This window comes from Coptis chinensis, chromosome 5 (genome assembly GCF_015680905.1).
Source record: "Coptis chinensis isolate HL-2020 chromosome 5, ASM1568090v1, whole genome shotgun sequence".
In the NCBI taxonomy this organism is placed as follows: Eukaryota; Viridiplantae; Streptophyta; class Magnoliopsida; order Ranunculales; family Ranunculaceae; genus Coptis; species Coptis chinensis.
Window position 1 is genome coordinate 60,349,113 of NC_141460.1, and position 12,975 is coordinate 60,362,087.

At 39.2% G+C, this 12,975-nt stretch overlaps 1 protein-coding gene across 1 annotated transcript; it reads left to right on the plus strand.

Annotated features, from left to right (window-relative positions):
* Nucleotides 1-9,893: 9,893 nt before the first annotated feature.
* Nucleotides 9,894-10,445, plus strand: LOC147498190 (uncharacterized). The gene has a single exon (XM_086563168.1). The coding sequence runs from the start codon at nucleotides 9,894-9,896 to the stop codon at nucleotides 10,443-10,445; it is 552 nt and encodes a 183-aa protein (XP_086419294.1).
* Nucleotides 10,446-12,975: the final 2,530 nt, after the last annotated feature.

Sequence of the window (12,975 nt, forward strand, 5' to 3'; positions counted from 1 at the left end):
CAAACCCAAAAGGAACAATGGTGAGAGTAATGATTTGATGTGAAATTTTATACTACCATTCCCAACACAAGAACAATAATAAGAACAAGACATAATTAAATTAAACTGAAATTAAAACTAATTTAGAACTAAGATTGTGAATAACTAATTATGAATTTAAGACAACTAAATCCAAATAAGAATTTAAGCAATAATCTAAATTGAAATGAAGAACTAATACTTTATTCTAAAAACTAAATATGATTCTAAACTAACTAATTGAATGAATGTAAAAAACTAGATCTAGATCTAAAGTTTAATGGCTACTTTTCTTATCCTAACCTAATTTATTTTCTAACCTAACTATCTACCATTAACAAAGAGCTAAGCTTTTGTTTTTATATGCTTCAGATCCAAAAATCGTGCATGGGCTTGGAGCCATGTTTTGGGCCAGAGAATCAGGCCCAAAACTAATTCTTTCAGTCCAAAAAGGCCTTTTCAGCTGCAGTTGGCTTCGACAGACTTTTCGTCCACTTATGCTCCTCTGATTGGGCCAAGGCTTAAACCATTGGAAATCTCTTTCCAAGCCGGTCGTTTTGACATAAGGTAGACCCAATTCCGAGGTCTGAGTCCAAAGATACGGCCTTCGGAAGTTCTGCTGACTTGTGCACTATTTCTGCCCGTGTTGACTTTACAGCTTTTGACCGGGCTTTACAAAGGCTTTGTCTCCTTGAATCTTGGCCTTTATTCACAGAACTCCTTAGCAACCGACCTTTGCTCCTTTATCTCGCTAAAGTGGCACATTTCTGCACATAATGGACTTTGAAGCCTGGAATGCATAAAAACACGTAATCAATATTAACTCTTAATTATTACTCACATAATTGGTCTAAAAGTATGATGGTTAAAGGGTTAAAACTATAGTTTTGGGCTCTTATCAAACAACCCCCAAACAACATTTTGCTTGTCCTCAAGCAAAGATGAGAAATTAGAATAAGTGACCAAAAATGGAGTTCTATCTACTCGTTTTTTGAGAGCGATTGCATTGACCATATGCAACAAGGCCTTAAACCACTAGGAATTCCCTAGTGGACGAGTTATAGCCTCGTGAGAGTTTTCCAGTGAAGGTACTCACAAACTTCATATATACTACAACGACTAAGAAATAAAACTATTGTTTCCTTATTTATGTCTCAATTATCTATACATCTCACTAGCAATGAATACAGAATAATCATGTCGAAACCTAAGCTAATATATGCATAATAATCAATCATCTACGAATAAACATATATACAATAAGTAATGCTATGAAATGCATTAACAGGTCCATTTATAAAACTTTGGAATAACGTCCTTAAGTAGGTTCTCACATAAAAGTCAAGACAAAAATCACTCTGATTTTTCCACTCAAGTTTTGCTACTCCGGTGTCGTAAAGTGGGCATACTTTACCTTACAATCTCAATGACACACAAGGAAGCCGAAGTTGATCAAACACATCGCCACTTACTATCACACTAACCTATTCCTAATTGAGCTAGAGGTCTTTATTAGGTGTCATGGGATTAGGAGATGGTTTAAGAATGAAGGAAACGGATATTCAAAAGACAAGTCCGAGATAATAGGGTCTTCATATTACGTAACTAGAGAAAACCTTGTTCTTTTTGCTTCTACACTTTGTTTCCATCCTTAGCCTTTTTCTTTTGGCTTTTCGACTCATTTTATTCTATTTTGGAGTTTTTATTTTATTTCTATTTTTATTTTTATTTTCTTTTCTTTGGATGGAAACTTCTTTTCTTTTTCTTTTCTGAAGCAACTAACTAATTTCTGTTTACACAGGTTTTCTCTTCTCTTTTCTTCACTCATCCTATTCTCGGACTTATTCTAAAATGGGTAGGTTTTTTTTTTTTTTTTTATATATTTTGTTTTGTTTTTGTAACATGGTAAAGGAATTATGGTTTATGGAAGGGCTAATGAAAGGCTCAGTGGGGCGATTAGCGGAAAATATACTTAGGTCAGAATTTCTAGCTATATCGATCCAAAAAAAGGGCCTAAATTCTCTCTTAGGACATGGTATAGTGGTCAAGCAAGTGAGCGTGTGATTTCTCTTTCGAATATACTTCTCCCCGTGTGTCATTTCTCAAATGTTTCACTCATATATAAGGTTTTAGGCTATATTCTCACAGGATTTGTAGAATAAGTACTCTAGCCTAGATTTTAAACTTTCTTGCCAAACAATCATAGATACTCATGTAATATATTTATAGATAGATGCAAAGATTATTACCTACATATTAACCTAAGTTTCTAAAAACTATTCTAATGCAAAAGCTACATTGAGACTTCTAGATTATTAAGAGCATAGAGAAGAAACAATACCAATATTCCTAAGTGTATAACATAAAATTTTTATTTTTATTTTTATTTTTATTATTTTTAAGACAAATAATATGTAATATACAACCTAATATGTGCTTAACATTTACATGTCGTGTTTCTATACCACCCCAAACAATTTGGGAGAAGGGGTTCATGAAACAATTCAATAGCACAATTAAATTATGTAACTAACTAATTTTTATAATTTTTAACATTTTATAAATAAAAGTCGTAATTTACATCCTAAAAGTGTCTAATTTTTGCAAATATTTCTATCCCACCCCAAACAATCGAGCGCTTTGTCCTCAAAGTGTAAAGAGATAAGGAAAGAATTTACCATAGAAGCGTGGCAAAAATTGGCGATACCTATAATGTAAATATTGTAAAGATGATATGATAATATGAAGCACAATTAAACCGGTAGTGCGTACTAACTAATGTGAAACTCTACTAGAGTAAACATGACCAGGGCTTAGGGTGGCAACATGATTTGAAATGAATACCAAAATCGCCACCCCCAAACAAAATTGGAAAACTCTTTTTAAGTGTGAAAATTTTGTTTGGCCTATACTCTAGAAAGTTGGTATTGTACAAAAACTTGGGTTTTTAAAGTCGATTCCTAGACTTACTAATATATGTTTATGTTTTATTTTATTTAGTTTTTATATGTTTGATTTTTAGAAAAACAAAACAAAATTACGATAAAGAAATAAAAATGAAACTCACTCCATAGAGAAGCACTACTCTATCCACGAGAAAAAGTGCAAGAGATAAATGCGTGAGTCACATGAAACGTAGACTAAGAATCCGACACTTACAACCACTCACTCCAAAAGGAGGGTCCGGTTGCCTTAATGGTGCACTCCCATAACATAAGATTGGAATGGAGTACACCGAAGAATAAAATGAGTCTTTTATAGTCAGGTACTTTAGACTTTATCTAATATATATGTATTAAAATGCAGTTTACCATATATCAACAATCGAAAAAGTTGTGGGTCTTTCCACAAATAATTAACATGGAATGCACCATCAAATTGAATTAAGCACCAAGATTTCCTATGACGTAGCTTAGTGGAATGAGAGCAAAGCCTTATAGATCTAAAACCTAATCGAAAGCATCTGGTTTCTTCTTTATCATCCTACGAAAGGGATGCCAAGTAAATGAACGTGAGAAAATTGATGGTTGTGGAAGATATGTAGGATGTGGATAATTTTGAGAAGGAAAAAATGGAAAAAATGAAAAAGTGTCAGGTGGCTTGTCCTTGGGTGTTACTTCCTCACCAGTTGGTTTTAGATAGTTATGAAGCATAGGAGAAACGCCAAGGTCAAGTACAAACTCAATGGTTCTTTGAAAAGGTAGAGCGCGAGGAACATTCGTGATGGAAGGTGAATAAGTGACATGAGGATGTGAGGTGGGTGAATGGTGTTCAACTAGTGTTCTTAGGTCTATATCATCAGAGGCCTTGAGATATGCAAGACATTCCTCAATAGGTGGGTAAGAAGAATCACTGGGATAGAGGGCGAAAAATTCTTCTTCCATCATGGCGTCAGGAGATGAATGGATGTCAATAGGAGAGAACTCGTGAGGCAGCAAAGAAGGATTGCAAAAGAGTTGAAGGAAATCCTCCTTGATGTTATCTACGTCTAGGGAGTAGAAATTGTGATCCTTGTCTTCTTCCATAAGAGGGGTATCTACTAGTGTGGGGACTAAAGTGTCAGCTGCACTAATGTGAGGTACAAAACTCTCAATGGACTTCACTTCCCCTTCTACAGGCAAACCTAGCTGTCCCTGTTTTTGTTTAAACATGTTAACTTCTACAAAAAGATTTCCAAAAGAAAGAGTCATTGAGCCATCCCTACAATTGATTTGGGCATTGGCAGTTGCCAAGAAAGGACGGCCTAAGATGATGGGAATGGAATCATGAGCAACTTCTGTGTCAAGAATAACAAAGTCGACTGGATAGTAAAAATCCTGAACTTTAACGAGAATATTTTCAACTACACCCTTGGGATACTTAATAGAACGATCGGCTAATTGCAAAGTCATTTTGGTTGGTTGAAGTTTTGTTAGACCTAGTTGTTTATATAAATAAAAAGGGAGTAAGTTAACACTCGCCCCCAGGTCTAATAAAGTAGTTGTTATGAAGGTATCACCTAAGATGCATTGTACAGTAGGACGACCTTAACAATTCCGTTATGTTCAGATAAAGAGGGATATTGTTCACTTAAGAATGCTTCGTGAGGTATGTTGGTTTTCCTCTTCTTGGTGCACAACTATTTGAAACTTAGTGTGTCCAGGTAGACTTTTTATAGCTTCTAGAAAATGTAGGTTTATAGTCAAATTTTTAAACACTTCCCTAATCTCATCAAAATTCTCGTCCTTTTTAAACACAACTAGTCTTTGGGGATATAGTGCTTTATCGCTATTTTTAGCAGAAGGGATAAAAGTATTATTAGTCTTTGCTTTATCTCTAGCCGTTTTCCATCTAGGTGTCCATATTGGAACCTTTACAAGTATAGGGTCTTCACTTTCTATTATTGGGTCTTGTAATGTTTTCCCTTTTGGTTTTGGTTTAACTGGTACTTCTACAGTTATAGGGTCTTCAGTTTCTATTATAGTATTTGGTATGGTATCATTTTTAGTTTGCGGGTAATCTTTAGGCATAGTCACTTGGTTATCAACTACTCGCCCTGAAGGAAGGGTAGTGACTGCCTGTAGGTCCCCTTGATTTATATTACCATTACAGTAAATACTATTTATTTCAAAGGCGGTGTTTGTTGACTTAGGATTAGGCACTACTTGACTTGGAAACACGCCGGTTTGGTTATTATTTTGGTTAGAAGACATGTCAATAACATTTTGGCACAAAGACTGCATCATTTGCATCGTTTGTTTCATCATATTAGAGTTTTGATCATGCTGATCTTTCATCAAGTTGGAGTTTTGTTGCATAATTTGATTTTGTTTCTCCAACAAGGTCACTACTACTTTGTCTGTAGATGGTTGTATTGGAATTAAAGTTTGTTGAGCGTTCATGTCTTGATGTTGATAGTTCTGGGTTATGGGTATTAAACCTCTATTCTTGTCACCTAAGTTCCCTTGTCCTTGATGTTGAGTTAACTGGTTGAAGTGTGATGGTTGTGGTGGTGTTTGTGCATAGACAAGAGGACAATAGAAGTCGGAATGCTCAAGACTACAACAAACATTACAACGAGTAGAGTTAATGTTCATGACTGGAGTGGGTTGTTGTTGAATAGAGATGGCATCTACCTTTTTAGTGAGGGCATCGATAAGAGTTTTAAGCTCGGGATCATATTTAACCTCAAGAGAAGAAGGAGAGGAGCGGGAGGAATCGTTACCTCCCTAATTGTTGTTCTTCTTAGATTGATCTTCTAAGAATTTATAAGCCTCCAAGGCTCCTTTACTAAGAAAACTACCCCCAGTCATGATATCTAGAACCTCCTTATGATAATGTGAAAGCCCCTTGAAGAAAGCATGAACAAGCGTGTCTTTCGCAAGATTATGATGTGGGCATTCAATGAGAAGATCAGTGAAACGATTCCAGGCCTCTGAAAAGGATTCATGAGGATTCTGGCTGAAGAAATGAATCTTGTGAAGCATTTCATCTGTCTTCAGTGGTGGGTAAAACTGTTCCATGAACAATTGAACAAGTTGAGCCCATTAGTCCACAGAGTTTGGCGTTTGGGCAGTTAACCAAGACGCCGCCTTATCGGCTAAGGTGAAAGGAAATACCCTCAGTTTAATTTGTTCCGCACCAACTGTGGGATGGTGGAATGCTGTTAGGACTTGTTCAATCCTATGCATGTGCTGATAAGGTTTTTCATGGTCTAAACCATGAAAAACGGGTAACAAATTAAAAATATTTGGGGGGATTCGGAAATCCCCCACTGGGTCTACTAGAACGATGCAAGATTTGGGGCTATCGCTCAAGGCTTTGTAGAAGTCAGAGAGAGGAGTCTCTCTTTCTTCATCCATTATATCAGGTGGTGTGTGTGGAATAGTAGCTAGAGGTGTAATGGGTGGTATACTAGATAGACGTGTTTGTCGATGTTGCCGTGTAATTACGTTAGTTGTTTTTCTTCGACCAGACCTTAATCTCATGCAAGACTAAGTCGAACTTAACTAAACATGCAACACTCCAAACAATTATGATATACTAGTAGAAACCTCTAACTGGAGATACGAGGTGTGGAAGAAAGGAATACATGATTACGTCCTTGCTTCGCTTATGAATAGCGTCTTGTTTACGGGTGTTCAGTGTATATAACAAGCTAGAACACTGAAAAACTTGAAAAATCGACGTTCGAAACAAACATGTGGAAATCCGGCAAAATTCAGCTTAGGGCGCGGGTGCGCTCAGTGTAAACTTCGAGTTCACGAGTGTTTGAGCTGGTCGCGCTTCGGCTTCCAAGAACTTTAGCGCAGTGCAATTTTTTTTTTTTTTTTTTTTTCCGAGGAAGTTTAATGCTGAAAAAGACAACCACAGTTAGAATCGAACAAGGGTGGGTGGGTGAAATGGGGGATTGCCCCTTGGATTCAAGCAATTGAATTCTTGTCCTGAACGACATTAAGATGGCAGCGGCGCCATTTGATAACCGTAAAATACATAATCCTAAATATTAATGTTAACAACACTAATACGTAATCCTACCGTTCTTACGTTTTAATCAATTCTTCTTACTCTCAAAACATAATCATGCAATATAATGAGTAAGGATTTGTTCCACTCTTAACTGTCTAGACTTAAATTGAATTCAACTAATCAAACCCAAAAGGAACAATGGTGAGAGTAATGATTTGATGTGAAATTTCTATACTACCATTCCCAACACAAGAACAATAATAAGAACATGTCATTATGGAATAAGTAATTAACTTTATAAATCTAATAGAACAATAAGAACAAGATATGATTGAATGAATAACAACTACTTATTAATCTAATGAACAATAAAAACAATGATTCAATACTCAAGAAATAAACTAATTAATTAATGTAAAACTAAATAATGTAAAACTAGATCTGGATCTAAAAACTAATCTCTAATGGCTACTTTCTACCTAACCTAATTTAACTACCTAACTTCCCTTTTTAACAAAGAGTCAAACTTTTGTTTTTATACTTTTAGATCCAAAAATCGTGCATGGGCTTGGAGCCATGTTTTGGGCCTGAAAATCGGGCCCAAAACCCAATTTCTTTAGTCCAAAATGGGCTCTTCAGCTACAGTTGGCTTCGACAGATATTTCATCCACTTTTTCTCGTCTGATTGGATTAAGGCTTAGACCATTGGAAAGCTCTTTCCGAGCCGGTCGTTTTGACATAAGATGCTCCCAATTCTGAGGTCTGAGTCCAAAGATACGGCCTTCGAAAGTTCTGCTGACTTGTGCACTATTTCTGCCCGTGTTGACTTTTCAGCTTTTGATCGGGCTTTACGAAGGCTTTGTCTCCTTGAATCTTGGCCAATATTCACAGAACTCCTTAGCAACCAACCTTTGCTCCTTTATCTCGCTAAAGTGGCACATTTCTGCACATAATGGACTTTGAAGCCTGGAATGCATAAAAACACGTAATCAGTATTAACTCTTAATTATTACTCACATAATTGGTCTAAAAGTATGATGGTTAAGGGGTTAAAACTACAGTTTTAGGCTCTTATCAGTGTTCACCAATTGTTAGTTTGTGGGATTTACTTCACCAACTACAGTTTAAGCCTTAGTCACTAACTTGAATGTTGGAAGACAATGGGGACCAGTTTAGAGGAGACTTGCAGCGAGATAACTTAGGTTGCATTTCTGATCCAGTGCTCTATTCTCTTTCCCTAAACAGCAAAAAATATTAGGTAGAATCTCCTTATCCATAACCCTTACATGTTTCCTTCTACTTTTGGTAAAATCCTCCATTGTCAACAGTGTGAGTTCATAAGTGGAAGCAAACAAGTAAAACTCTAGTGTGTCGTGAGATCTATTAGATGGCGACTACACCATTTGGATTCGAGAAAGGCAGGCATCAGTGCTGCTACTCTAGTGAGACGTCTTTAAGAGTGGAAACTAATCAACAACCAGCGCAGGCTACACGGTCTTATGCCATGGCAGCTCAGACCAAAGTGGGAAGAGATATTGATAGCGCAACTCTACCTGCACCAGGTTGGCATGGTGAGTTTCCCACTATCAAGCTACCTAAAGCAGAAGTTCAGAAAGGCTTGGACTACTGCAAGTTAGCATTGGTGGGCAGAATTGATCTTCAACTTCTGAAGTTTGACAGAGTATGTGAGCTGGTTTCGCAAAAATGGCCAACTAAAGGGGAGGTAAAAATCACACCCTTAGGAAGAGGCTACCTAATGTTTAAATTTTCAGAGGAGGAAGATTTCAAGCTCATTTGGGGACAAGGCTCTTGGCTTTTTGACAAACAGGTGTTGCGCCTCAACAAATGGAGCCCAAATTTCTCTACAGACAAGCAAACTCAGTCTAATGCCTTAGTATGGGTTAAATTCCCTGGGCTAAGCATGGAGTATTGGGAGATCAAAACCCTGATGGCTCTGGGCAAAACGGTAGGTAGACCATTGCATATCGATGATACCACAGCAAATAGAACTAATGGGTTCTACGCCATGGTCCTTTGTGACATGGATCTATCAAAGCCGGTACCTGAGAGAATCTGGGTGGAAGTAGAGGACTCTGACATCCAGTTCTGGCAAAAAGTGGAAGTAAAAAAGATGCCCAAATTTTGTTCCCATTGTAAGGGCATTGGGCATCTCGTCTCGGAGTGCAGACACCTTAAAGTTGCACTGGGTAAAGAGAAAACCAACAATACCAATCCACCTGTCCAAGCTCAGGTTCCCAACAAAGGAAAATCAGCTAAGGAGGCGTCAACTCGGGGTGAGGGGGCGGAGTTTACCCAACATATCTCAAAAAGCCAGAGGAAAAAACTAAAGAGAAAACAGAGGCAACAAGGAACAAAGGAACATGGTGAGACGTCAGGAGAGCATGAGGAGGTACAAGAAGTTCATCAGGTGCCTGACTCTGAGAGGGATAACGAACAGCAAGAGACGAATCCGGAACAAGATGAGGATTCTACTGAACTCTTTGAAGATGCACAGCCAGAGCCACAACATCAGTCTGACGGGGAAGCTTCAGAGGATCTAGATCACCAGGAATCGAGAGTTAACGAAGAGTTAGTAACTGCCATTGTACCTTTTGTCGCAGAGGTACCGCTAAGGTGTGAAGTGAACATTAGTAACAACTTCAGTACTCTTGATACTGAGGACAACGTTCCCAAGATGCAGGATGAGTTGGTTAGAGAAGCTGGCCTCGTGTCAGGGAGGTGGGGTGATCAAGTTGAAACTGACCCAGTCCAGCTACCAGTGAAAAGAGGTAGGGGAAGACCAAAAAAGGGGAAGGTACGAGTTCACAAGCTCGTCCTTTACCGAAAGTACAGGTGCAAAAATCTAAACCAGCCCATTAATGACGCCACTCTATTGGAACATTAGGGGAGTTATAAAGGATCAAGCCATGGATAGGATCCGTAGCATGGTGAAAAAATTTCAGTTTGATGTTATTTGTCTGGCGGAACCTTTGGTAAAGCCGAAGACAGATTCAGTTTTGAAAATGGGGTTGCCTGACTATGATGAGTGCTTCTTCCACAATGATGAAGTCGACAGAACAGGCAACCTTTGGATATTGTATAAGAGAGGACTGCAAATAAACCTTGTACACGCCTCACGGCAGCAAATAACGATTGAGGTAGAAGGAGTTGTCATGTCTTTTGTTCATGCCCACAGCCTAATGCTCCACAGAAGACAACTCTGGGCTGAATTGGTGGCTATGAAGACGGATTTGCCATGGTTGGTTGCAGGCGACTTCAACTGTGTCCTAAGCTACTCAGAGAAAATGGGAGGGAGACTTCCGATTAGACTGGCAATGGAAGAATTCCACAATATGATCAATGATTGTTGCCTTATGCAAGCCAATTCCCAGGGCCAAACTTTCACTTGGTGTAATAATCAAGCTGGAGCTGGCAGAATAGTGTCTATGCTTGACCGCGATTCAGTTAACAATGCTTGAACTCAGAATTCATGGGCTGGAGGTATAAAGTGCTCAGCAGAGTGGCGTCTGATCACTCCCCCCTTTGCGGTGATTTTGTACAGATTCCCAGACCAGGTAACGCTCCTTTTAGATTCAATAAATTTTGGATTTCTCACCCAACCTTCCTGCAGACTGTCTTCACCAGCTGGAATCAGGCCTTGCATGGAACCCCGATGGTAGTGCTCATGAAAAAGCTTCAAAGACTCAAAAAAGATCTTAAAATTTGGAACCTTGAAGTGTTCGGGAATGTCGAAATAAATCTCGCCAAAGCCCAGGAGGAACTGAGTCAGGCTCAACAAGAAGTGGATATGAACTTGGAGGATAGCCAAGCAGTGAACCAAGTTATACTTAAAGAAGCCCAACTCTGTCAAGCTATGTCCGACCACCAGCAACTGTGGAGAACTAAAAGCAAAGACAAATGGGTTGGAGAAGGCGAAAGAAATTCGGCCTACTTTCACTGTGATAAATCTCGATGAGTAAATATGATTCACGAAGTTGCAAACGAGGAAGGGGTGCTAATGTCTACACAAACTCAAATTCAAGAATATGCGGTGGTGTTTATGATGAATGGATGCAATGCTTTTGTCCCAAACCCCACTTACGAAGAAATTCAACAATGGTGATGATGAACCTCGGGGCCGGATGGATTCTCGGGGGCTTCTACCATGGTTGCTGGTCTATTATTAGGATCGATGTGTGTTTTGCTATACAGTCCTTTTTTGTTGATCCAAGAATCCCACAAGGTTTCAACTCTAACTTCTTGTCACTCATCCCGAAGGAGAGAAACGCGGTCAAACTGATCCATTTCAGGCCAATATGTTTGAGTAACTTCAACATGAAGATTATTTCTAAGATCCTCCAAGTTAGACTAAATAAGCTCATTGGGGGGATCATATCTCCACAGCAAGCAGGTTTTATCCCAGGGAGAAGTGTACACTCCAATATAGGGCTTGCATCAGAAATGGTGAATGAGCTGGATATAAACAGATTTGGAGGGAATGTGGTGATAAAGATTGATATCTCTCAAGCCTTCGATACTCTAAGTTGGGAATTCTTATTTCAAGTTCTCGCCAGATTTGGTTTCCCAATTAGATTCATCAACTGGATTCACTGTATTCTAAAGTCAGCTAAAATGTCGGTCCTTATCAATGGTGGGCCTTGCGGCTTCTTTTCAGTGGAAAGGGGTCTAAGGCAAGGAGATCCCTTATCACCGCTCCTCTTTGCATTAGCTGAAGAGGTTCTGAGTAGAAATATCCTAGAATTGAGAAACAAGAGACTGGTAGGATCGATGGTGACTAACAGGGGGCAGATGGGGCCTTCACACCTACTCTTTGCGGACGACATAATCATCTTTGCGAATGGTAAGATCCGAGGGCTGAGACATATTTCAGATTTGCTTTTTAGATACCAACAAACAGCGGGGCAGTTTCTCAACAAGGCTAAATGCAAGCTCATCTTGGGCGGCATCACACTTGCGCGGAGAAGGGCTATATCTGAGGAGTTTGGCATAGCAGAAGGGGCTCTTCCAGAGAAATATTTGGGTGTACCGTTGTCGAAAGGAAGAGTTACTAGAGCAGGGGTTCACATACTGCTTGATAAAATCAAATCGAAAATGGCCAATTGGAGGGGAAGGCTACTGTCCTTTCAAGGGAGAAGCATCATGATCAAGGCAGTGCTTTCCAGTATACCTATACATAACATGGCTTTGTACAAATGGCCAGCGAGTATCATTAAAGAAGCGGAGCGAGCTATGAGAAACTTCTTGTGGTCAGGGGATTCGAGTAAAAAGATGGCAATCACAGTGAAATGGGAACAGGTTTGTAAACCAGTTGAGGAAGGAGGCTTGGGGATAAAAAAGCTTAAAGAAATTAACCTTGCCATGTTGATGAAACTTGCCTGGAACTTTAAATGTGGTTCGGATGAATTTGCAAAGTTCATGCGACTCAAGTACCTAACGACGGATGGAGCCCAAATTGGTTACCACAAGTACTCTTCAATTTGGCCTGGGATTAGGAGAGCCCTGAATGATATCGATTTCAAGAAGCCAATGGGTAGTGGGGTCAGGCAGTAGGATTGATTTTTGGAGGGACAGATGGGCAGGCACTCGCTCGATCCAGGAAGCACTCCATCTTACCAACAAGGAACTCAGAGGCTGCTCCTCTAGAGTAAGCGCTATCATTGGTAACGGTCACATATATTGCCCACCTGCTATCCTGGAGCTGATGCAAAAAGCTGGTCTAAGCATTAATGACATGAAGAGGGCTGAGGAGGATACACTAATATGGCTACCTGAGCTAAAGGGTGATTTCTCTACAGCCTCGGCTTTTGAAGCTATTAGAAATAAAGGAGTAAGGGTTCATTGGCATGGAGCTGTTTGGAATCGATTTACTCATCCCAAGCTAGCGCTAACGCTTTGGAAACTTTATAGTGGAAGAGCAAATGACAGATTTAGCAGCCTAAGAAGAAGGGCATCCAGCTAAGCGTCAAAATGTAAGCTATGTGGATAGCA

Bases quoted from the DNA above. Each gene is read 5' to 3' on its own strand.
- LOC147498190 (XM_086563168.1), top strand. From the start codon at position 9,894: ATGGATAGGATCCGTAGCATGGTGAAAAAATTTCAGTTTGATGTTATT.